Source organism: Mucor velutinosus (genome assembly GCF_035048745.1).
Source record: "Mucor velutinosus strain NIH1002 chromosome Unknown tig00001564, whole genome shotgun sequence".
NCBI lineage: Eukaryota > Fungi > Mucoromycota > Mucoromycetes > Mucorales > Mucoraceae > Mucor > Mucor velutinosus.
The window spans coordinates 2,591,590-2,613,209 of NW_027041906.1; the positions used below are offsets into that span (position 1 = coordinate 2,591,590).

The 21,620-nt window shown below is 40.4% G+C and overlaps 7 protein-coding genes and 1 non-coding gene across 8 annotated transcripts; 4 read left to right on the plus strand and 4 right to left on the minus strand.

Annotated features, from left to right (window-relative positions):
• Positions 1 to 1,528: 1,528 nt before the first annotated feature.
• FBP26_2 (Fructose-2,6-bisphosphatase) lies at positions 1,529 to 4,452 on the plus strand (the record flags this gene model as incomplete). The annotated part of the gene is made up of 5 exons (XM_064830343.1): positions 1,529 to 2,842; positions 2,892 to 3,089; positions 3,140 to 3,832; positions 3,887 to 4,161; positions 4,218 to 4,452. The coding sequence occupies 5 exons, from the start codon at positions 1,529 to 1,531 to the stop codon at positions 4,450 to 4,452; spliced, it is 2,715 nt and encodes a 904-aa protein (XP_064682845.1).
• Positions 4,453 to 4,642: 190 nt separating this feature from the next.
• On the minus strand, positions 4,643 to 6,306 carry ADH6 (alcohol dehydrogenase; the record flags this gene model as incomplete). Its single annotated transcript, XM_064830344.1, has 3 exons — positions 4,643 to 5,589; positions 5,654 to 5,954; positions 6,013 to 6,306. The coding sequence occupies 3 exons, from the start codon at positions 6,304 to 6,306 to the stop codon at positions 4,643 to 4,645; spliced, it is 1,542 nt and encodes a 513-aa protein (XP_064682846.1).
• A 123-nt stretch (positions 6,307 to 6,429) lies between these two features.
• On the minus strand, positions 6,430 to 8,617 carry ATC70_011149 (uncharacterized protein; the record flags this gene model as incomplete). The annotated part of the gene is made up of 4 exons (XM_064830345.1): positions 6,430 to 7,790; positions 7,933 to 8,072; positions 8,129 to 8,488; positions 8,544 to 8,617. 4 exons carry the CDS (start codon positions 8,615 to 8,617, stop codon positions 6,430 to 6,432), a joined length of 1,935 nt encoding a protein of 644 aa, XP_064682847.1.
• A 423-nt stretch (positions 8,618 to 9,040) lies between these two features.
• Positions 9,041 to 10,747, plus strand: ATC70_011150 (uncharacterized protein; the record flags this gene model as incomplete). The annotated part of the gene is made up of 8 exons (XM_064830346.1): positions 9,041 to 9,064; positions 9,120 to 9,231; positions 9,289 to 9,430; positions 9,483 to 9,562; positions 9,618 to 10,122; positions 10,176 to 10,307; positions 10,363 to 10,676; positions 10,734 to 10,747. 8 exons carry the CDS (start codon positions 9,041 to 9,043, stop codon positions 10,745 to 10,747), a joined length of 1,323 nt encoding a protein of 440 aa, XP_064682848.1.
• Positions 10,748 to 10,973: 226 nt separating this feature from the next.
• On the minus strand, positions 10,974 to 11,056 carry ATC70_011151. The gene has a single exon. It is a non-coding gene; the product is annotated as a tRNA-Leu (tRNA).
• A 967-nt stretch (positions 11,057 to 12,023) lies between these two features.
• ATC70_011152 (uncharacterized protein) lies at positions 12,024 to 15,396 on the minus strand (the record flags this gene model as incomplete). The annotated part of the gene is made up of 6 exons (XM_064830347.1): positions 12,024 to 12,879; positions 12,953 to 13,245; positions 13,326 to 13,837; positions 13,921 to 14,613; positions 14,689 to 14,961; positions 15,030 to 15,396. 6 exons carry the CDS (start codon positions 15,394 to 15,396, stop codon positions 12,024 to 12,026), a joined length of 2,994 nt encoding a protein of 997 aa, XP_064682849.1.
• Positions 15,397 to 15,836: 440 nt separating this feature from the next.
• Positions 15,837 to 16,772, plus strand: ATC70_011153 (uncharacterized protein; the record flags this gene model as incomplete). Its single annotated transcript, XM_064830348.1, has 2 exons — positions 15,837 to 16,589; positions 16,662 to 16,772. 2 exons carry the CDS (start codon positions 15,837 to 15,839, stop codon positions 16,770 to 16,772), a joined length of 864 nt encoding a protein of 287 aa, XP_064682850.1.
• A 923-nt stretch (positions 16,773 to 17,695) lies between these two features.
• Positions 17,696 to 17,991, plus strand: mrpl16 (39S ribosomal protein L16, mitochondrial; the record flags this gene model as incomplete). The annotated part of the gene is made up of 2 exons (XM_064830349.1): positions 17,696 to 17,777; positions 17,828 to 17,991. The coding sequence occupies 2 exons, from the start codon at positions 17,696 to 17,698 to the stop codon at positions 17,989 to 17,991; spliced, it is 246 nt and encodes an 81-aa protein (XP_064682851.1).
• Between the last annotated feature and the right edge of the window lie 3,629 nt (positions 17,992 to 21,620).

Consider the following 21,620-nt stretch of genomic DNA (forward strand, 5'->3'; position numbering starts at 1 on the left):
ATCTATTTTACTTGACATTGTTGGAAACGCCTTGAAAAGTAATCCAAGAATGCATTAAGAAGCATCAGTTGATAATCACAATTTATATAGTCGAATAGAATAAAAAAGATTAAAGAAGTCGAAGAAAGACGAGATTTGTCCAATCTTGAGCAGAAAAAATAGACTGAGTTTCAATGTTTTGGTGCTGCTGCGGGCTAACCAAATGCCTTTCTGATGATGACAATGATGATTGCGATGCTGGTTAAATGGGGATCATAGCATTGAAAGTGCAATTACTTGGCCCGAATGCTTTTTTTCTTGGGAGTTTTTTTCCTATAAATGTGTCTTTTGCATTGATAATCTCTTAAAAAAGTCGCTGTAGATATTATACAAGTCCTGTATTTGCACATGGCAAGCTTTATGTCACCACCTCAAGAGCAACATCAACGAATGTATACCTCCCACTTCTGCCTCTGATATATCATTTTTTTTCTAATAATTGATTGTTCAAAATCTACTTGATATGCCAGATTTTTATTATCTCTAATTTGAAATGTGTTCGGCTAGTACTGTATATAATATATATAGTAATTTTCCTATTAGCTGCTACTGATAGTATTATAGAGTAGAGCAACACAACGGACGGTCCAAGTTACTACTGTAAAGCTCTCTTACCATAACGGGCACTGAAGAAGGTCTCACTGGAAGGCCATGGCTCATTATACAATAGATAATTCACACTGCAAAATACGTGGCTCTAGACCAAGACACGTAGGTAGCTTGTAACTAACAGCTTTGTTTGACTTATATCAACACAGCGTTTAATGTAAATGCAAGAAACAGCACATCATATGGCATTGGCGATTTTTTTTATTCAGAGATTTCTGTAAATATCAAACATATGAATGTTTCTAAAAGTTATTTGAAATTGTTTCTGGACGCTATGTTGAAAAAATGTTAATGCATGTTGACACCGAGAGTGGCAGCATTTGAATTACCATGACAGTAGATCTGACCATCTTGAAGAAAAATGCTCAAGTCAATATTGTGACATTCGTGCCAAGTATACACTTACATTTGCAGCCATTCTTGTGCCAGCAGAGAAACTTCCTGCGAGGATAGCAATGGCGTAAACCTTTCCTAAGTGTGGCATCATCTGCTTAAAATGAAGTTTGAAAACGAAAGAGTTTTTCAACATCTAAAACCAAATATCAAAAACGAGATGATTTTATATAGACAATCCATCTGCTTCTCAGTCCGTTAGTATATTTTCAAGTTTCAAAAGTTTTCCAATTTCGCCGTGGAAAAAGCAGACTTTTTGAAAGTGTGCCAAATGTGATGAAGATAGACACATTGTCTTAATAATCAATGAGTTGCATTAATGAATGCTTCTTGCGCAAAAAATTACACAAACATTCAAACAACTTTAGATTCCGGCGATGGCTTGTTTTTATATATTACATGCAAATATTTTTATTTTTATTTTTACTTTCTTTATCTCTGTCAAACGATAAAGAAATTCAAGACTGAGTTATAGTATCAGATATCAATGCAAGGTCAGCAGCATTTGGAACCTCAACCAAGCGTCACGCCTTTGAATGGGAACGAAATTAACAGCAATGAGTGCGTTGATCAGTCAGTGGAAGGCGATCCAGTAACAGGCATTGATCAACAGCATAACGTGAAGGAAGAAGAGTTTAATCAGTATAATATCAATGACAAGGAGAACATTCATCCAAACAACCAAGACGAAGATATCAGTGCAGAGGAGGAGATCAATGAGAATGATTCTGGGGGTCAGCAGTCTGCGGTGGAAATGGAGGTTTTGGAGGAGGAGATTGAGAAGCACATCACGAAAGAAGCTCGACAGGACGCAATGGCACAAACGGCTGAACTTCCAAAAGAAAAATCAGCCAAGGCAAACAAATCTTTACTATTAGTTCAAGAATTCCACACAGGATTGACGAGTGGCGATGATTCAGGGGAAAGCGAGATAGAAGAGGATCAAACACGAGAGATGAGTGAGAAAGTAGATGTTGGCAACCTCGACGGCAAAGAGACAGAAGACAAACGCCGGCAATCAGTTTATTCGCCTCCGAGACCAGTGAAACCTACATTTGTTGCCTTGAAGGCTTTGAGGCCTGATAATACCGCTGAAGGGGCCATTGCACGCAACAGAAATCTTTCAGAATGTGGATTGTTGTTTACAAGAGACGAATACAGATACTACATGGACAGTAGCATTGTGAACATACCAGCAAACAAAGAGGATGCAGAGTACTATGAAGAGGTCCAAGGGATCCTAGCTATGATTGCAGACAGGGAAAGGAAATGGGAAGCTATGCCAATGGATCAAAGAAAACGAAAAACAAGGAATTCATCATTGGAGCCAGAAGCAAAGAGAGCGAAATCAGACTCGCCGCATGTTGAAGTATTGACATATACTCTACAGCCATACTCTGATTCGGTAATACCAGAGCCTGCGTCAGTTATCTTCGATTCGAAGGAAACCTCGCCTGCTGCAAAATACGATTCATCACCATCGCAGTCCTCAATGACAGCAGAAGACACTCCCCCTCCACCAATTGCACCAATAGCAACTGCCAACTCAAAACCCAAAACCAAGCCGAACCCTCAATTGGCAGTGTTAGACTCCGTGTTGAGTAATATATTGCGAGACTCACAGCAAGCTCAGCAAAAAGCAAAGGCAAACGAAGTTTCCGACTTGGAGGCAGCAGCCTTGGCAGCAGGGCTTGACTTGAATCCTAATGGTGATGCAGCAGATGACAAATGTGGCCCTCGATCAAAGCTATCAAAACAGGAGCATGCGGAATTCTTGAAATACAACGAGATGTTGAAAAAGGTAGATTTGTCAAGCGCAAAATACCGCACTAATCTAATAGCATCCACAGGGAAAGGAAATGCCTATCCAGGATAGAATCAAGTTCGATAGACTATGCTCGTTAGTAAAAGCAGAAAAAGAGCAGTTTCTCAAATATCAGTGTAAATCAGTCATGGAATCTGGGTCCTACAATACTTTGGATCTAAAAGTAGAGAAATTGGTCAAAGAGGTCTATGAGCTGGAAAAGAAGAGAGTGCACGCATACCCAGTAAGTTTGGTCGTTTAATGCTACCTTCCTTTACTAACACATGGTTATAGCAATTTTACAAATACTTTAATATGGTGGAAATGGCACCTAATGCAACATCTGATGCGCCTATTTTGGCTTTTAAGAAATGCCTGTTCATGCAAGGCCAAATAGCGCCGTGCAATCCTAAAATGTACGACTCCCCCAGAAACATGAATCTATTTAGAAAATACCTTGTAAACAATACAGCTTCGCCCGACGAAGAAGAAGAGCATATTCAATACTACAAGAAGAAATTGTTACCAGCCATTGTGGTAGACCCTGTTATTCCCAGCCTGATCAAAGATACCAGCCCTGATGTTATTGTGTCCGCTGAATGTCTAACCGCATTAGTGGAGGTGATTCACAGCATTTCATCTGATGTCAGCATACCTATCTCAGTCATGCAATCAGGAACTGACAAGAAGGTTTTGGTGATGGATCGACCTTTTCCAAGAGATTCATTGACTGCTCGAGCAAAGAATAAGATTGTCTATGACCTGGCATTCAAGAGCCTATGCTTGGACTGGAAAAAGAGGCACCCCATTTCAGCAAATGTATCAAGACCTCCATCACCGAATAGCTACGCAACAGCAGCATCGACAGGTAAAATGGATAATGACGAGGGTAACTCAAGATTGGACGAAAACCTGCAATATAATTTATGGGGCTTTGGTGATATGGACATTGTGATTCGACATCAAGCTGATGGCGAGCTGGTTGGAGTAAGTGAGCATGGTGAGATCAGTATGTGAAAAAGTTTCTAATGCTTGAATTAGGGTGCAAAAGAAAGGAGAGTGTGCTTGACAACAAAGTTGGATTACCAGATACAACCCAATGGATTTGAAGAAATACTGACACCATCTGAACGAGCTTCGCAGTGGATTCAATCTTATATCGGTGGTCATGCCTTTGTGCTTGAGGGAAGAATTGATGTGCTGAAGAATAGGCTTGTGCGAGTGGATCAAAAGCAAATGAAAGATATCATGAGTGATAATTGGAAACCCACTTATGAAAGCGAAATGCTTCGACACACATTTTTAAGACTTCAAAAGTAAGTACGTGCTCCATCCAGCAGCAGTGAGTTATGATACACTAACGTTTTCGTAGAATGCTTGTTCCTGGAAATTATATACTTCAGCATAAACCAGGCGATCGAAACTATATCATCTATCAAGGCACTGACAAAATGGAGAGTACATCTACAGGCATTGATTTGTACTCCAAATATGAGTCTTCCACACTGCCAGCTACAAGTAACCCTGAGCTGGCATTTGTGCCAGCTTGGAACATGGAAGAATCCTCGTCAGAGCAAATTCCATGGACATTTCCAGTAGCACTATAAAAACTTTTTTATTTTACGGAATTGATGAATGATACAAGCTTTTTTTTTTTGCAAAATAAATACAATGTATATAATGTTGCTCTTTAGATATGAAATGCGACGCATTGTGGGCGTTTGTATGGTATAGGCAAATAAGTCGTCTATTTGATTCACTTTTTTAGTTTTTATGCTTCATCATATTAGGATAATTCTACTTACCCACTGCAATATTGATTATTTTGTAAGTCATCGTATGGGTAGATATATGATTCACCATGTCCATTTTGCAGTTGATGTAGATCTGTGGCCACACTGCCATGATGGGCCCAAAAATAGACAGAAAGTTAACGATGCCGTTCGTGATAACCTTCCTTGTCCAGTCTTCCATACACATGTTCTTTAACTGGTGGTAGATCAGCATATTGTAGTGATAGTAGTAGTGATATGCATTGTAGATTGCGAACAGAGGTACCGCAAACACTATCAGGAGCTTGAATGCAATGGTATCTAATTGCTGCGTTTTTGTTTCTCCTTGCTCGACTAATTTATGCTTTCCTCCTGTTGCTGAGCGCTCCACCCTGACAGCAAATCCATAATTCGAGCCCTGCTCTGTCACCCATTCAAATTCATGCAACCAAACATGGTTCCATTTCCATACATTGACACACAAATGAGTGAGTTGTATGCATCCCCTTATTGCGTTATTCGAGAAATCCATCGTATACATGAGTAAGATTGCTTGTATCGCAATGTGTATCATCAAGCTATACACTGATATGCCAATGCGATTGGTCTTTGCTCTGTAAAATCCAATATCGTTCTTGAAAGCAAGCAACTCGAATAGGCCATGCATAAAGCAGGTTAATAAAGTGATACTAAACATGTAACCTTGCTCCAGCACTGACAAACTGTCATCCAATCCCGATTGAGGGCTGTTTGTTTGTTGATCGTTCTTGTTCGCTAACACTGCGTACACATTGAACTTCCATACATTGATACTCTCGAAACGTACAGTCAGCGGCAATGCGCTCAGTGTGGTATCATTGATCGGATACACATCCTTCTTTGTTTGCCAGAAATCGTTAGGAAAGATGATTGGCCTGTAAAAGCTGATGCTTCGGTGGCTGCTGGAGATGGGTTTACTGCTGTTGATAAAGTCTATATATATATATATATAGTCAATGATTCGATGAACATGATCCTCTGCAGTATACATACGTACATTTCAAAGTAACGGGATGAAGTGTATTTCTGCTAATGTAATCTTTCGCGTCGTACACTAGACTGATGGTGATTGTCTGATGCCAGTAAGGTACACTTTTATAGAGTTTCGTGAGTGCTATCAACACAAGGGGAATGAGTTTCACTGTAGACAAAACAAATGGAGATGAACGATACTTGCAGTGACACACATACACAATTGAGTCCATTGAAAACGAGATGTTTGCTGGATCAATTGGAAATGAATCTTTGACCAGAAAGATATGAGCATAATAATGTTGTTTTGTTGATTCAACATTTCTCTATAGGTTATATGCATTAGTAGCATAGAATTAAATAAATCAAGACAGCAACCCTTACAGGTATGAAGAGCTGAATCTGCTTGTCTTGCGAGTACTGGTTTCGCACATCTATCTTCCAGTCTGGCGTCACGTTGTAGTCGCTGAACTGTAGATCCGTAATGATAAATAGGTATAGATTCATCTTGATGTTGTGCTTCCATAACGGAATCAACGACTGTGGCTCATTTTCATTCAGCGGTAGAAATGTGGGGCTATTGGGTATATGTCGAGGCACGGGAATGGTAGTAGGATTCACTAGAATACAGGAAAGCTGTTGTATACAAAACGTTAAGAGCAACAGTTGCAAATGCATTTTAAATGTTCAAAGAAGAGAAACACGAAAGAAAGAAAGAAAGAGAAAAACAAGAGGCTCCCTTTATTATTTATATTTACCAAGCTTCTCCTGAATAGAGTTACAAAACTTTACTGCATGCATTCAGCGTCTGTCACTTCTTCGTCGATCCCTATCACTGCTGCTCTTTTCTCTTGGTCTGTCTCTCTCTCTTTCACGACTTCTATTGCTATATCTCGATGATCGATGGTATCTTCGAGAGGAAGACGATGAATGTCCGTGGCGAGAAGATGACCGTTCCTCTTTGGGTGATCTTGATCTTCTAGAGGAGTGGTCTCTTCGTTTGAAATCGTCTTCTCTGTCAGAGTAATCATCCGTGTCGTACTTTCGGCTGCTTTGCTTGTCATCTCGATGTCTGCTGCTGTCGTCTTTGCTACCACGTCGTCTGCTACTTTCATCCCGAGATCGTTTGCTGCTATCATCGTAGTATCTGCTGCTACTTCCATGAGAGCTCTCCTCACGGCGTCTACTGCCGCTACGGGTACTTTCATCACGATATCTTCTGCTGCTGCTGCTGCTGCTGCCTTCGTCATGTCTTCTAGAATCACGACGAGGAGAACGGGATCTTGAAGAATGTCTTTTCTGATCGTATCTGCTGTTGCTTCTTGATCTATCTCTTGTGCTGGAAGATGAGCGGTTGGCAGCAGACGATGATTTTTGTTTGTCGTCCTCATGCTGATAGTGTTGATTGCTGTTTTGTTGATAGTCTGATCGGCGTCTTGCACCACCTTGATAGTATCCACCACGACCGCCGCCTCTGCCACCACCTCGACCTCCACGCATTGGGTTGAATCCTCCACGCATGCTGTTGTTGCTATTGTTATTGAAAGGCATATTACCACCGAAACCAAAGAACTCTTGTGGCGGAGGCATACCAGGGAAAGGGGGCATGTCGCCACTACCATTTGGATTGAAAGCACCTGGGAATCCGGGCATGAAAGGAGGAGGAGGACGCTGAGACAAGTCCATGTCCATCTCATTGTCACCACCGTTGCTATTACTATTATTATTTCTCATCCAATTCATGTCAGGGGCTCCAAAGCCAGGGAATCGATTATTCATAAAAGGAGGACGTCCCATATTCATCCAGCTCATGTCAGGCATACCGCCAGCAGCATTGAACAGGTCTGGATTAGGAGGTGGCGGGTGTGGATAACTGTGTGCTTGGTTATGAGGCTTCATCATTCTCATTGGCAATTTTCTCTCTTCAACAACTTTATTAGTTTCTTCATCTTTTATAGGCTCTTGCTCTTGTTGATCTTGGTGTTGCTGTTGTTGAAGTGATTCATCGATATCCATTTGCTCTTGCTTCTTCTTGTCGTCCTCCTCCATCCTGACTTGAATGGCCATTCGCAGTGTACGATTCGGGATAAGTTGATCCGCACTGATGTTTTCTTGGTTGCAAAAGGGACAATGGTTCGATTTCTCCAATGTATTAGTTATGCCTACATGTGAGAAGGTGATGAATAAAACATGCATTTATTATGAATATTATCTTTAGGTATTTTATAGTGGTATATATTAAACAAGTCGCAGCTGAACATGATACAAAATCCTTAAAGATAATCCATCGTTTTCTATACCTACATTCTTTACAAAATGACTTTCCACAGCAAGGCACCACAACAGCATCTGTCATTAATTTATCGCAAATCATGCAAGTCAGCTCTTGAGGTTTCTGATTGTTGCCACCTTGATCCTCAAATTGGCTGCTTGTATTGGTATTTCTGTAACTGGCTGTCAGTGGGACGGACATGGTACATCTGAATGTGATGTATACTACCTTGCAGCGCCTGTTCTTTGCACAAACTGTCCTTTAGGCACATTGGGACAGTAGTAGATCCAATGGCCTGGTTGTGAGCACTTGAAGCAAACATAACCAGAAGGTGGCTTTTGCGTTTCGGGTGGGATGTTGGATGCATTGTTGATGTTGTTGTTGTTAGCGGCAGCAGCAGCGGCAGCAGCCATAGCAGCAGCAGAGCTCACGTATCGCTGTGTCTGTTGTCTTTGGAATTGCTGCATCATCATCATTTGCTGCAGGCGTTGTTGGTATTGCACAGGATTCATCATGCCCATCTTCATAACAGACGGATCAAATGGCATGTTATTCATCATGTTTTGTCCTCCACGAAAAGGCGGTTTTCTATCATTGCAAACTCGTTAACAAGTCTCTTTAGGCACATGCTCACGATACATACTGTTGCTGGTCATTGTATCGCTCAGGATTCTGTTGCTGCTCATCGTCCCCTCTAGAATTTGGTTCGTCTGCCATGTTTCTTTGTGATAAATGTAAAAAGAAAAGCCTTCGAAACTATACTAAGTGCAAATCTACACGGAAAAATTGTTGTGTTCTGCCTGCAAATGACGTGTGGTTTAGTAGTCACATTTGGAAACTTGCAGTGTAGTACGTTTGTATTGATGGATATGTTACGTTTCATTGCAAATCGAATTTGCTAATTATTTGGCAGAGCATAAAAGATTCCCTAGGTCATACATCAATCAACTCGTATAGTACATTATGTCTGTTCTATCTAATTTGTCTCTACAATGCGTATAAATCATCAGTTTGACATGCGTATTACCTGACATTGGATTTCATTGGGCGAAGCATAGATGGGATAAGGCCCAAACCGCCAAGAGTTTTTTTCTCCAGTTCTCTTTCTCTTTTAGTTAATTTTACATCAAGCATAAAAGCATGTCTAACGCTGACTTCCTAGCAGTAAGTAGACAAAACCGTCCAAGAAACAGCATTTGGACTCAATGTGGGCAATTAGAAAGCAATTGAAATTGTGAAAAAAGCAACCGAGGAAGACCACAAAGGCAATTACAAAGAGGCATACAACCATTATCAAAATGCGCTCGAGTATTTCATGACAGCCATCAAATGCAAGTATTGTCATTCACCAAAACCTCAAGTAGCGCCTACTGATACATTTGAATTAGATGAAAAGAACGATAGGTTGAAAGATCCCATAAGAAAGCGATTTGTCGAATATCTTGATAGAGCTGAGATGCTGAAAGAGTTTCTAAACGAGCAAGAAAAGAAGCGAAAGGAACCAATAGGTGCCAACGGCGCCTCTAAAAAGTAAGGCAACAGTAGATAATTGGTCTGGCCGGGAAGCTGACAGTCTATGTAGAAAGAAGGGTGATGCTGCATCCTCTAACGACGCTGAAGACGAGGATCCAGATATGAAAAAAATCAGAGCCAGCTTGACAGGTGAGGACTTCGCCTCTGTGCATGAAAAGTGCCATGAATTAACCTCATGCTGAAGGCGCTATTCTCACGGAGAAGCCCAATGTAAGATGGGATGACGTTGCTGGTTTGGAAGGAGCGAAGGAAGCACTCAAAGAGGCTGTTATTTTGCCCATCAAATTTCCTCACTTATTCACTGGACAGCGAAAACCTTGGAGAGGTATTTTGTTGTACGGACCTCCAGGTACAGGTAAATCGTTTCTGGCAAAGGCAGTGGCTACAGAGGCAAACTCCACCTTTTTCTCTGTATCTTCTTCTGATCTCGTTTCAAAATGGCTTGGTGAAAGTGAAAGATTGGTCAAACAACTATTTCAAATGGCAAGAGAAAATAAACCATCCATTGTGTTTATTGATGAAGTGGATTCTTTGTGCGGCACTCGTGGTGAAGGTGAATCAGAGGCATCAAGACGTATAAAAACCGAATTTCTGGTTCAAATGAATGGCGTGGGCAATGACATGGATGGCGTGTTGGTACTAGGAGCCACAAATATCCCATGGCAGTTGGACTCTGCTATTCGTCGAAGGTGAGTTGTGCTGTCTGTTGATTTAAACTATGATTCACGCATACTTCGTTCAGATTTGAAAAACGTATCTATATACCTCTCCCTGAAGCTCATGCTCGTGCGACCATATTTCAATTGAATGTTGGATCAACACCATGCACATTATCGCAAGCAGACTATAGAAAACTAGCTGAAATGACAGAAGGGTAAGGATAGAAAAAAGCGAGGGTTTGCGGATCATGGTATTCAGGTCTTTGCTAGTTATTCTGGTTCAGATATTGCAACTCTTGTAAGAGATGCTCTGATGCAGCCAATTCGTAAAGTTCAAATGGCAACACATTTTAGATGGGTAGAAGCGCCATCAAGGACAGACCCCAACACAACAAGCCGTTATTTGACACCATGTTCGCCAGGTGCTGCCGGTGCTCAAGAAATGACTTGGATTGATATTGAGCCAGATCAATTACTAGAGCCAGACTTAACTGTTCAGGACTTTTTGAAAGCTGTACAGAGCTCACGACCAACTGTCAACAAGAATGATATCATGCAGCAAATCAATTTTACGAACGATTTTGGTAGGTGGGCATTTGTTTACGGAAGGGCAATTGAAGTTTATATATAATCTCTTTTAGGGCAAGAAGGTTAAAAAATATCATGGGTGTTGCGTGACAATAATACAGTCGAATGATTAACTGTCTATGTACCTTTTTTTAAATAAATTGTATCTGCGTCATACAATAAAATTTGCTGCGCTTTCTTTGCAACCTTAGAAGGCTAAAAAAGAAGAAAGTAGCTTCAATAGCCAATATGCCAGACGATAACAGAAAACAAAACAACTGCTTACATAATCAGTTTGCAAGTAAAAATAAAAGTGAAAAGAGTGGGATTTGAACCCACGCCTCCGAAGAGATCACGACCTTAACGTGACGCCTTAGACCAACTCGGCCATCTTTCCTTCGATGATTTGTCGTCTTGATAGATAGATCCAATGGTAGAAGTTAACAAATAACTTAGAGTGTAACTAATAGATTGAGATTATGTTCGAAGATGCTGTTTATTGAATGCATTTACAACTTATATTTATACTATTTCTGCGATCGATAATTACTTAATCAATGGAATTTTCGAGTAGATATAGTACTTGATATAGCAACCGATAATCAGATCAATGTCTGCTGCTATCAGTTTCCAGAACCTTCGAGTATATGCTGGCGCCTTTTAGTCGCTTTCTTCAGATTTGGCTAAACCTAAATTTAGGCACGACAGATTAACACTACGGCCCAACTGATGTTCTCACAGAACATCGATGCGCTCTTTTGGGAACATCGATGTTCTCGTGAGCACCTCGATGTTCCCATATCAGAACATTTGGCTTTACACTGTGAAGATAGTTATCAGATATGCGCTTTTAAATGGTATGGTCAGACTTTTTGAGTTCTTTTGTTTATTTTTCGTACCGAACGCCAATTCGTAGCATCATTATCTACGAAGTTAGAAGCCTCCAAACTTGCTCAATTTGAAACAAATCAGGAGAAAAAATCACGTGACCCGAGTTTCTGGTTACTTTGAGTCGTTATGTCAAAGTGGTAATATTCCTGACTAACAAACTGAAGGTCGCCAGTTCGAATCCGAGCAAACTCGTTTTTTCTTCGTTGGACGTTAACCTTGCTGGGTTAATTATGCTTTTCTCAAAATGCTTTGATGGTCAGTGATGCGGATCCTTTTCTTTTATTATTTTTTTTTATAATTATTTTGCGCATGCCTTCATGGACAACAAAGCTGTAAGAGGTATACAAGTATGATTAATGAATGTAGCTATGTATTGTATTGACAAATGTATTATCTTTTATTTCGTAGCCTCAAGTGGGTAGTTTTACGCGAAAGCAAAAAAAAAAATCTGTATGTTGCGATTTCAATCCTCGTTAAAGGTTGCGAATATCGCCAGCATCGATCGACATATCTTGTTCAAACGCATGGTAGTTTGCAATGACGCTAAAGTGCAAGTCGTTATCCAAAGATTTCACCAATCCCACTTGCATCTCAACATCGTCAATAGAAATGACAGCATACTTGGGATCAATCACTCTCGGCACCCTTCTTGCAATTTGTTGTTCGACAGGCTCATTCATACGAACAAAAGGGACAGACCTGTCGTGAGAAGCAACACCATGATTTTTCATGGTTTCAACGAAAGCCAAAAAGTAGGTCGACCCATCATAGACATGTTGGAAAAAGAATATCACTCGCGAAACAAACCAACAGGAGACAGGGTGGTTAAGTCGATTGAGGTGAGTTGACCTAAACATGACCAGATGGTTGCTTCTACGAAACTCATGCATCTTCTCTCTGTATATTTCTGATCCTATGACAGTAGAACCGATTAGAGCACGATGGGCAACCTTGATCGTCATTGACAATGGACTGTTGTTCAGCCTTTGAAGAGAGAATATCCTACAATAGTATTTCGACAAAGCACGCTTGAATCTTGCAATTGGAACACCATGGAGTTCAGCACGATCAGTACCATCGAAGCCAAAATGATGATCCAAATTTGTCTCTTCTTGATCAGGTTCCCACAACTGTGAGCTTGTTAGAGATTCTGGATGATTGAGGTATGTGGTGGATGCATATGGCTGCGGTCGAATGCCTTGGAGGAACTCATTTGAGTCGAAGATCCTTTTCAGCTGGTTTCTGATTGCAACAATTTCAATCAAGTTGGAAGATTGCTTGCCTGTCCTTGACTTGCCAGTTATCAAATCACCAAACTTTCCAATGCTTCTGTAAAATGGATGATGTTGTTATGTAAGTAACTGGATGTGTGTGATAAACATAGCATGTATAGATGACTAACCGTTCTTGACTTCGTGAGGAGTAGGCTACAATTGGCCCCATTTCTCTTATCATCCACACTACATGTGTAAGCTGATGCATTACGGGACGGAAGACCGAAAGTGACAAGCACATGGCATCTCTCTGAGCTTTGCAGTAGTCAATGAAGAAGTCAATGCATTCATCAATCTCTGCCAACCTAGACTCAGTGAACTCCCATTGCAATGCAAGACAGACGCCTCTAACCAGCTTCATGATTGCTTTCCTAGCCTGTGGACTGGCTAATTCTGGGACAAAGAGAGTAGGTATGATGGTCTATTTCAAATCAGAATAATCAGATCCTAATTCACGCCTTACATGTGTACGTTTGCAGATTACAGTGGATCTGATCTTACCAGCAAATTATCAAGATAGTCAACACTGCGGGTGCCTCGTAGCTTCTCCACCAGATTCAAAAAGCTTCCATCAAATGCAACTGGTATATATGATCTTGTGTCCTCAATTGCTTTGCCAATCTCGAACAGCCGTTGCTTTGGAATGAAAAATGGATAATTTTCTCGCTCCAATTCACCATCTGGATATGTGTAGAAGAACTTTGTGTTGTTCGGAGACAGGTCGACAGTGAGCATCTCGAAGAGTTCTGAACCAACACCTCGTGCTAATGTATGCATTTCTTCGAATCCAAAGCATTGGGGTGCAATGCATGACGATAGCTGATTGAAAAGGCTGACACCGTTGAATCCAAGGTTGGACTCAGCCCTCTCGTAATCTTCATTCGTACGCATGCTTCCAGCATTTGGAAAGTACATCCCATGGCTGCGATTATCAGGGTGCATACCACGCGAAAGACACCAACGACAGCCATACTCAGATGCATGATGAGCACACTTGCTCCAGTCAAACACGGCTAGAATAAAGCAGGTAGGTAAATCAATTTCATGTTAGCCATTGTGGATGCTGATTAGTTGCTTTATCAATCAGGATATTTACCTGGAGTATCACCACCACAAATTAGAGGATGAACCTTCAAACGAATTGGCCCAGCATCATTTGTTTCGACTACCATTCCATACGTAGAAAGCCACTGGAGCTCTGCCAAGATGATGGAAATGAACGAGTCAAATGATTTGGGCTTCTTTTTTCCTGGAAAGATACAAAGCTCGTGCGTGTACTCCTCCTTGTAACGCTTGTGTGGATCGTAATTGAACACCATCAGATGAATAATTGTGAATAGCCGATCACCTCTCTTTTCAACTACAAAGCCATCATTCATGATCGCAACTGCGATATCCAGGTCATTTGTGAAATGCGTATTCTTGATGGACTTGTACGTGGCGCCGTCAAATACGTCAGCAATGATAACATCGGATGGATTCTCTTCAAGGTCTCTGTTGTCGTAGGCATGTCGGTACCGAAGCTCCTCTCTCGTTATTGGATTCGCAACTAATCGTGATACGATGTCTCCAATTGACATGACTTTCATTGTTGACAGGGCTCGATGATCTCCCCGTGCATCGTATCTTTCATGGGAACAAATATTACAAATTGTCTCCTCGTCGTCTACTTCCAATGCGTACAGCTTGCAGCCATTGATACACACATCATATTCATGGGATGTCAACGATGATTGGCGCTGAAGCATGCTTTGCACACGAGGGCCATGCATGATCTCCGGATTGCTTTCTATCAGTTCATGGGGGGAGGATCGGAAGCTGGTGAGTTATTGTATAAATGACATGTCATTGCAATGCGAATTACCTCGACTAATTTTTTCTGTATCTCTCAAAACAGTGTTCATCAACCTGACCAACTTTCTGTATGCATCCCGTGGTATAGCAAAATCATTGACGATATCATACAGCTCAATCGAAACCAGTTCTGTGGTTGTATATGTATTTTGGTTGATGTCTTCGAGGGATCTGCAATCGTAGAAGCAAGCCTGATCTTCTGCATCTGGGTCGACTACTCCAACTGTCTTGTATTTGACATTTAGCAAATCAAATTCAAGCCCTGGTTCTTCTGGATTGTCTCCTGTTATCGCATGTGTGGAATCCGCTATTGTGAGTATATACATCTACTTTAGCGCTGCAATTCCTTACCATTATTATCGACAATAGGCAGCAGATCAGCAGCACCCGGCGTCTGTTCAAAGCCTGCGTAGTCATAATCAGCATCGTCAGCAGCAGGAATCATTTCTTCAATATCACTCATGGCATCATCATCATGCAGCTGGTTTGCATGATCTGAATTGGCTGTGACTAGCGCACTGGGGGGAGATTGTGGCTGTATCAGCGTTGTTTCCACTGGAGGTTGCTCTTCCATTTCAACATCTTGATCTTCATTCAAAATGGGAGCACGACAGTTTCGGCGATGGTTGCGTAGAGCACGGGCACTGTCAAAGCTGGTATAGCAATCTGTACAGAAGGATGGCTCTGTTTCTCGTGATATACGGATTGAGAATGACATGTTTGGAGAAACCAAGAAAAATAGGCAAGTAAAAACAAATTTCAAGTGGCAGCTTTATATACTAATTCAAGTTTTATTTGCGCTCGCCAACAAATGCGTTTATCATCGTTTACAAGCAAGTGATACGTAGTCTTGCATATAACGTTTGGTAACTCAAAGTCCAAGATCAAGTAAGGAACGTGTTTCCTATGATGTGATATGTCGCCTCAGGCTACTTCTACGTCATTTCACTTTCAACATCATGTCAAATCGAGTGGTATTCACTGTGCACATATGCTTATACTATGGGCGTACAATGAGGTCAGCATTACTTGCATGAAGCCTGTGAACCGAATGACGTTCAACAACGTGGTGGTGTGTGCGCAACGAGATATACGGTACAACACAACTCTGAACATATCTTTTCTTTGCTTACTAAACTTTTATTATCAGCGCGAACCATGAACAATAACAACAACAACAACAACAACAACAACAACAACAACAACGCTGCCAGTATTGACTTCACCGCAAGACTCTTGCAAGAAATGATGGCAATGAGATCCGAAATCAGCCAACAAGGCGTACAACTGAACGTCTTGAATGATGGATTTCGACAGCAATTCATGTCGCCATTGGAAGACGCAGGCAGCGATTTGGCAACAAGAAGCATCCTGGATCCCACTTACAGAAGCCAGGTACTATCAAACAGCAACAGAAGAGGTCCTCGGGTAATTGAAGCAAACCCTACCGGCAGGGCCAGAGCTTCTCCTGTGGAGAGATACAACGCAATGCTCCAGCATCTACACAAACTATGCAATGGGGCATCTGTACCCGATTTGACACCAGGGCAGCTCAAATCGCGCAGGGAGAAGCTCCACCGCACAGCAAAGAGGGTCTTGGAGGCTATACTGGTGATGCATCCGAATATCTCGCATTGGAATGCCCTGGACCATGTGCAGGATGAACAGGTATATTACAGCCTGGCACTGGAGGAGCAGGCCCTGCAACGGGACAATCTCATGATTTGTCTCTGCAAGAAGCAGTGGTGTGCCAGGTTGTTGCTCTCCCAGGCCTTCAAAGCAAATAGAGCAAGCAGAAACCGAGCTGCTGCTGCTGATGCTGCTGCTGATGCTGCTGCCAATGTTGCCAATGCTGCCAATGCTGCTGCCAATGTGTCTTTGCAAGAAAACGAGGCAAGAAGCCATCTTCTGGTAAGTAGCTCCTATTATTTGTTTTGGCCATGGCTAACATCTAAGTATTGGAAACATTTCAAATGCTTTTAGGAGACTGAATCAGCAATTGTTGGAGACAGTGATATTGCCCAGCTTGCTCAAACTGCCGGTGTTGGTAATGCTGAGGATGATGACAACCTTAGTACTACTAGCAATATGTAATGGTGTGTGCGTTTGTGAGATCTTGTATATTTCATCCAAAATAAAATTACTTTGCTTTTGTACATTTGATGCTGCCTTGCTCTATTGGGATTTGAGATGATGGATTAGCTGCGATGCCACATTTAAAATCACATTTGATAGGTCACTTCAGCTTAAAAAGTTACTTGATTTGGTTACATCAGTCTGATACTGTGCATGATTAGAGCGTGTTTCTATATTTTTAGATCGAAACTTTGTATATTTAGGTCATCCCTTGAGAAAAAAGTGCTTTTGTTTCTCTTTTTTCTTCATTTTTCATCTATTTTCACTTTAATTCTATCAGCATAAGAGACATGTGCTCTGTAGCAGCAAGAAGAAGAGGCAGCATTTACCGTCCATGGCTTTAAAGGTGGAGGCTAGGTTTCAATGCCATTGAAGAAGGAATACCATTTCAAATGTGCGCCGTGGGAAGCTTCATATCCCTGCCATAGTATCCAGGATGGAATCTTCATTTACATCCTTTCGAAACAACAAATTTATGGTATGTCCAATGCTTCTTGCCATATAAAAGCTAACAAATATCTTGTAGAAATGTAAAGGCGACTTTGCCAGGTCAATTTCGATGTCGCAAGTATGCCATTTGGTTAACCGTTTCCCTCCATCCTGCTGGTTCCATTTATCTGCTTTCTTGCTATCACTGTTCAAGTAGTAAGTCATCTTTTGCTGCATCATCAGGAAAAATCAGTCGTTACTCACCTGATAAGTTAACTAGTGCCAGCGTCGAGTGGGTCTGGCGGGTTTGGCTTGATAACTGAGCACATCTCTTGCATACTTTATGGATCCCCTTTTGCATCCAGTGAACAATGGCAGATGCTTCATAGTTGAATGATGCGGTCTATACATCTGATACTTCTGACGGCATAAGACGCATTAACATTCGTTCGATGTTTTCTTTTCAAGAATGTCTGCTCCCAATGAGTCGCTGCCTGGTGGTGTGCTGTACTTTCTATCTGTCTTGTGAAAGAGGTATTGTAGTCATCACGCCTTTGCTGGAACGCTTTACTAACTTGATTCAGTTCACATCTTTGCTGATAGGTACATGCACATCTTTGATATTATGCTGGCTTTTGTACAATTCGTTGCTCTACATGGAACACTGTTGATGGCTTCAACCTTTTCATTCTATGCTCTCTCTGGATCTCGCCTGGAAACATCACTTTTATATTGCCCTAAAAACTGATAATATTGGGAAACACGAAACAGTTCATACTGATCCAGGCTATTATTCTCAATTATCTTTGACTCTACTATAGCCTACAGCATGACCATTACCACTACAAGGCTTTACTATTGCACGTTTTTGGCACGTAGCCTTCGTTTACCCATTAAAATTAACCAATAATAAATGTATAAATATTTAAACCACAATTTCTGAGCCAATGAAAGCTGCCAATATTTAAACCACGAATTATGGGCCAATAAAAGCTACCAATACTTAAGCTGATTCAGACCTTCAATGATCCCATTTCAGCTCATCGATAGGTTCATGCGCGATCATGAATGTTCTCATTTGAGAACATGGATTTGCTCATTTAAGAACATCGATATTTTGATTTGAGAACATCGATGCGCTCATAAACAGCTACATTTGCTCTTATTTAAGAACATGGATGTGCTCATATGGGAACATCTCGGATGTTCTTATGAGAACATCGGCCGACTTATAATAGATCTTTAGGAACGCCGATGTTCCCATATGAGAGCATTTTCCACTTTTTGGGAACATCGATGCTCTCGAATGAGAACATAAAATAGATTCTTATATGAGCACCTCGATGTTCTCATGAGAACATCAGTTGGGCCGTAGTGATATTACGATTAACAATTTTATTATATATAGATTATTTACTTGTATATTTGCGTCACATGACCTTTGTATTTTACTTTGTACTGTTTCTTGAGTTGTTCTTCATAGCCATCAAATGCCGAGCTCACACTCTTTGAAAGAGCATGGCCGTCTTGATTCACTATGTTAAAAGAATAACTGTCCTCGTTTCGTTTTTTTATTGGTATTAAAGTAATATTGTAACTGCCATCATTTCGATTTTAGGCATCGTTGTTATGTCAAAATAAAATGTACAATTGAATCTGCCAAAGAATTATGATGTATCATTTCTAAACCGGATCTCCAAATGCGTAGAAACAAGCAGTTCAAGCACCGATCACATTAGATCATAAACTTTGACATGAAACAGGATTCAGTTACGATCTATATCATGGCATGTTCAGGATAATAGATTGGATCTATTATCCTATCACCCAAATCAACCCATCTAATACCTTATCCTCACTGTAATGAAATAGCCACCCAACCGCAACTTAATTGAAAACCAAAGTTCATCAAATAGCACTCATTCAAATTCATGCTATTTGGATCTATTAATGAAGCTCTCAAATGTACATCAAAAACCCATTTAAACATACTAAAGTAAAGATGCATGCTTATATCGTACATCGTGTGAATGAATCACTCCTGATCACAATGTATTCAATCACACCCTTGATGGTCGTAATAAGAGATGCTATCTTTATCCAAATAAAATCAAGTCAATAAAAAGCATATTCAAATACTACGACAACTATGCCCTGCTGCCATAGTTGCACAATATCCCAGATAAAGGATTCCATACTTCAATAACAAACATCACACTTTAAACCATCAAGGTTACATTAAATCATGCTATGACGATAGCTCACCCAAGCCCATCAAGGTTACTCAAATCGACCCTTATGGCCAGTGCTCTTGCATTGATTACCACTTTAAATCAAACATCAACAACATTTGCCAGATATCGCAATAGCAGCACCTATTGCTCTCTATCATCATCACTAATCCTACAAGAAGCTAGTTGCAAATGTATAAATACTCTTCTTTTTTTTTCACTACGGCCCAACTGATGTTCTCATGAGAACATCGACGTGCTCATATGAGAATCTATTTGATGTTCTCAAATGAGCACATCGATGTTCCCGAAAGGTGAAAAATGCTCTCATATGGGAACATCGGCGTTCCTAAAGATCTATTATAAGTCGGCCGATGTTCTTATGAGAACATCCGAAATGTTCCCATGTGAGCACATCTATATTCTTATACGAGCACATCGATTTTCAGAAATTTGAAAAGAAGAGTTCTTCTACCGGGGTCGAACCCACAACCGATAGGTTGTGGATCTGACGTTCTTCCCACTAAACTACTCGAATATCTTATTGAAATATATTCTTTTACTTTAATAAGTAGTTATTAGGTAATTTTAAATTGCCATTTTCTCGTGCAATTTATAATACGTTTAGTAATTTTATGAATCTTACAGATAATAAAAGTCTCTCTGTTGCCTACAATATTATAGTTTAGCTATTCAAACCATTTTATTCCAGTGGAAAACTACACCTTCTCAAATGAGAACATCAATGTGCTCATGAGAACATCGATGTTCCCAAAAGAGCACATCCATGTTCTGTGAGAGCATCAGTTGGGCCGTAGTGTTTACTCAATTCCAGGATCTTCAGTTCATTTTATACACAAATAAAATACAGTTGATTTCTATTGTATTTTACTATTGCTTTATTTTTTTATAAAATCTATTTAAACCTGATTTCACTGCAAGTTTGACAGTATTTATTATTGAATTTTTTTTTCCAATTCTGCAGAATTTTTAATGGATGACAGATTAAATAGTTGCTGCACTCTAGACTACTTTTGAGTAAGAAGAACTTAAGTTGTATCTTCTATTTTGGCACCTTTTATTATTAACACGAAATCATGGCAATAGATGACAGATCAATAGAAAATCGAATAGTTGTAGACCTTCGTTGCTTCAACCTCTTAGCCAATCAGATTGCTTAAAAACTCCGCTGACCTAAAAAAAATTTTGCGAGGGTTTCCCCCTGTTTTGATGTGAGGCAAAATTTTAAGCTCCGCCATATAGCAATATAGCTGTTACTATCATCAAATTTCCCTCAGGTGCTAGAGCATGTCTTACTTACACCACCTAGCTTTAAATTCTGGCATTGAGACCCTCAATCATCACTAAAGTAAGTAGCGATAACCAAGTGGAGGCGGCCTATCTACCTCCTAGCCTCGGACAAAGTCTTGTTGAGCTTCAGGGATAGGCACATCCACACAACGTAAAAAAAGGTATGCTTCAAAGAAACATAATAATAAAAAAAAAGAAAAAAGAATATAATACTATACGAGTATAGTAGTATGTAGGCAAAAAAAAGGCACTCACATGAAAGCGAGTCAAAGGAAAAGCATAACAAACAAAACATCAAAGATGTTTAAAAGAGCTTGCTGTTGTTGAAACAAAAATGCATACATGAGCAAGGTGCATGATAATAGTCTGATGCAAAGAAACACAAACACACATAGTTGTATGAGCAACGATAGTATAAGTATGTAATGCAACATAATGACTAATGTTGTTTCATGTGAAACCACAGAGGCAACACAAACAACAATCCACGGCCATATAACAAAGTAATATTACAGCGGCAATACAGATATATAGCAGTGCATCATGCCTGTTGTTCGTACATAGGAAGCAACAACATTGCAAACATCCATTGAGCTGATCATATCACAGCCAACGAAAAAAAAGAAAGCGCAACAAAGAAAACATCATGAATGCATTATCATGAAAAAGGAAGCAATAACAAAAACGTCCATAGAAGCTTCATGTCATTGAGACCAGAAGAAAAAAGATACTTACGACCTACCGCAGCCACAAATAGACTTGAGAATGCAGAGCCACCGGAGATACACCAGAGAACGAGCATACACCACAGATAGTAGACCAAAGGAGACCAGAC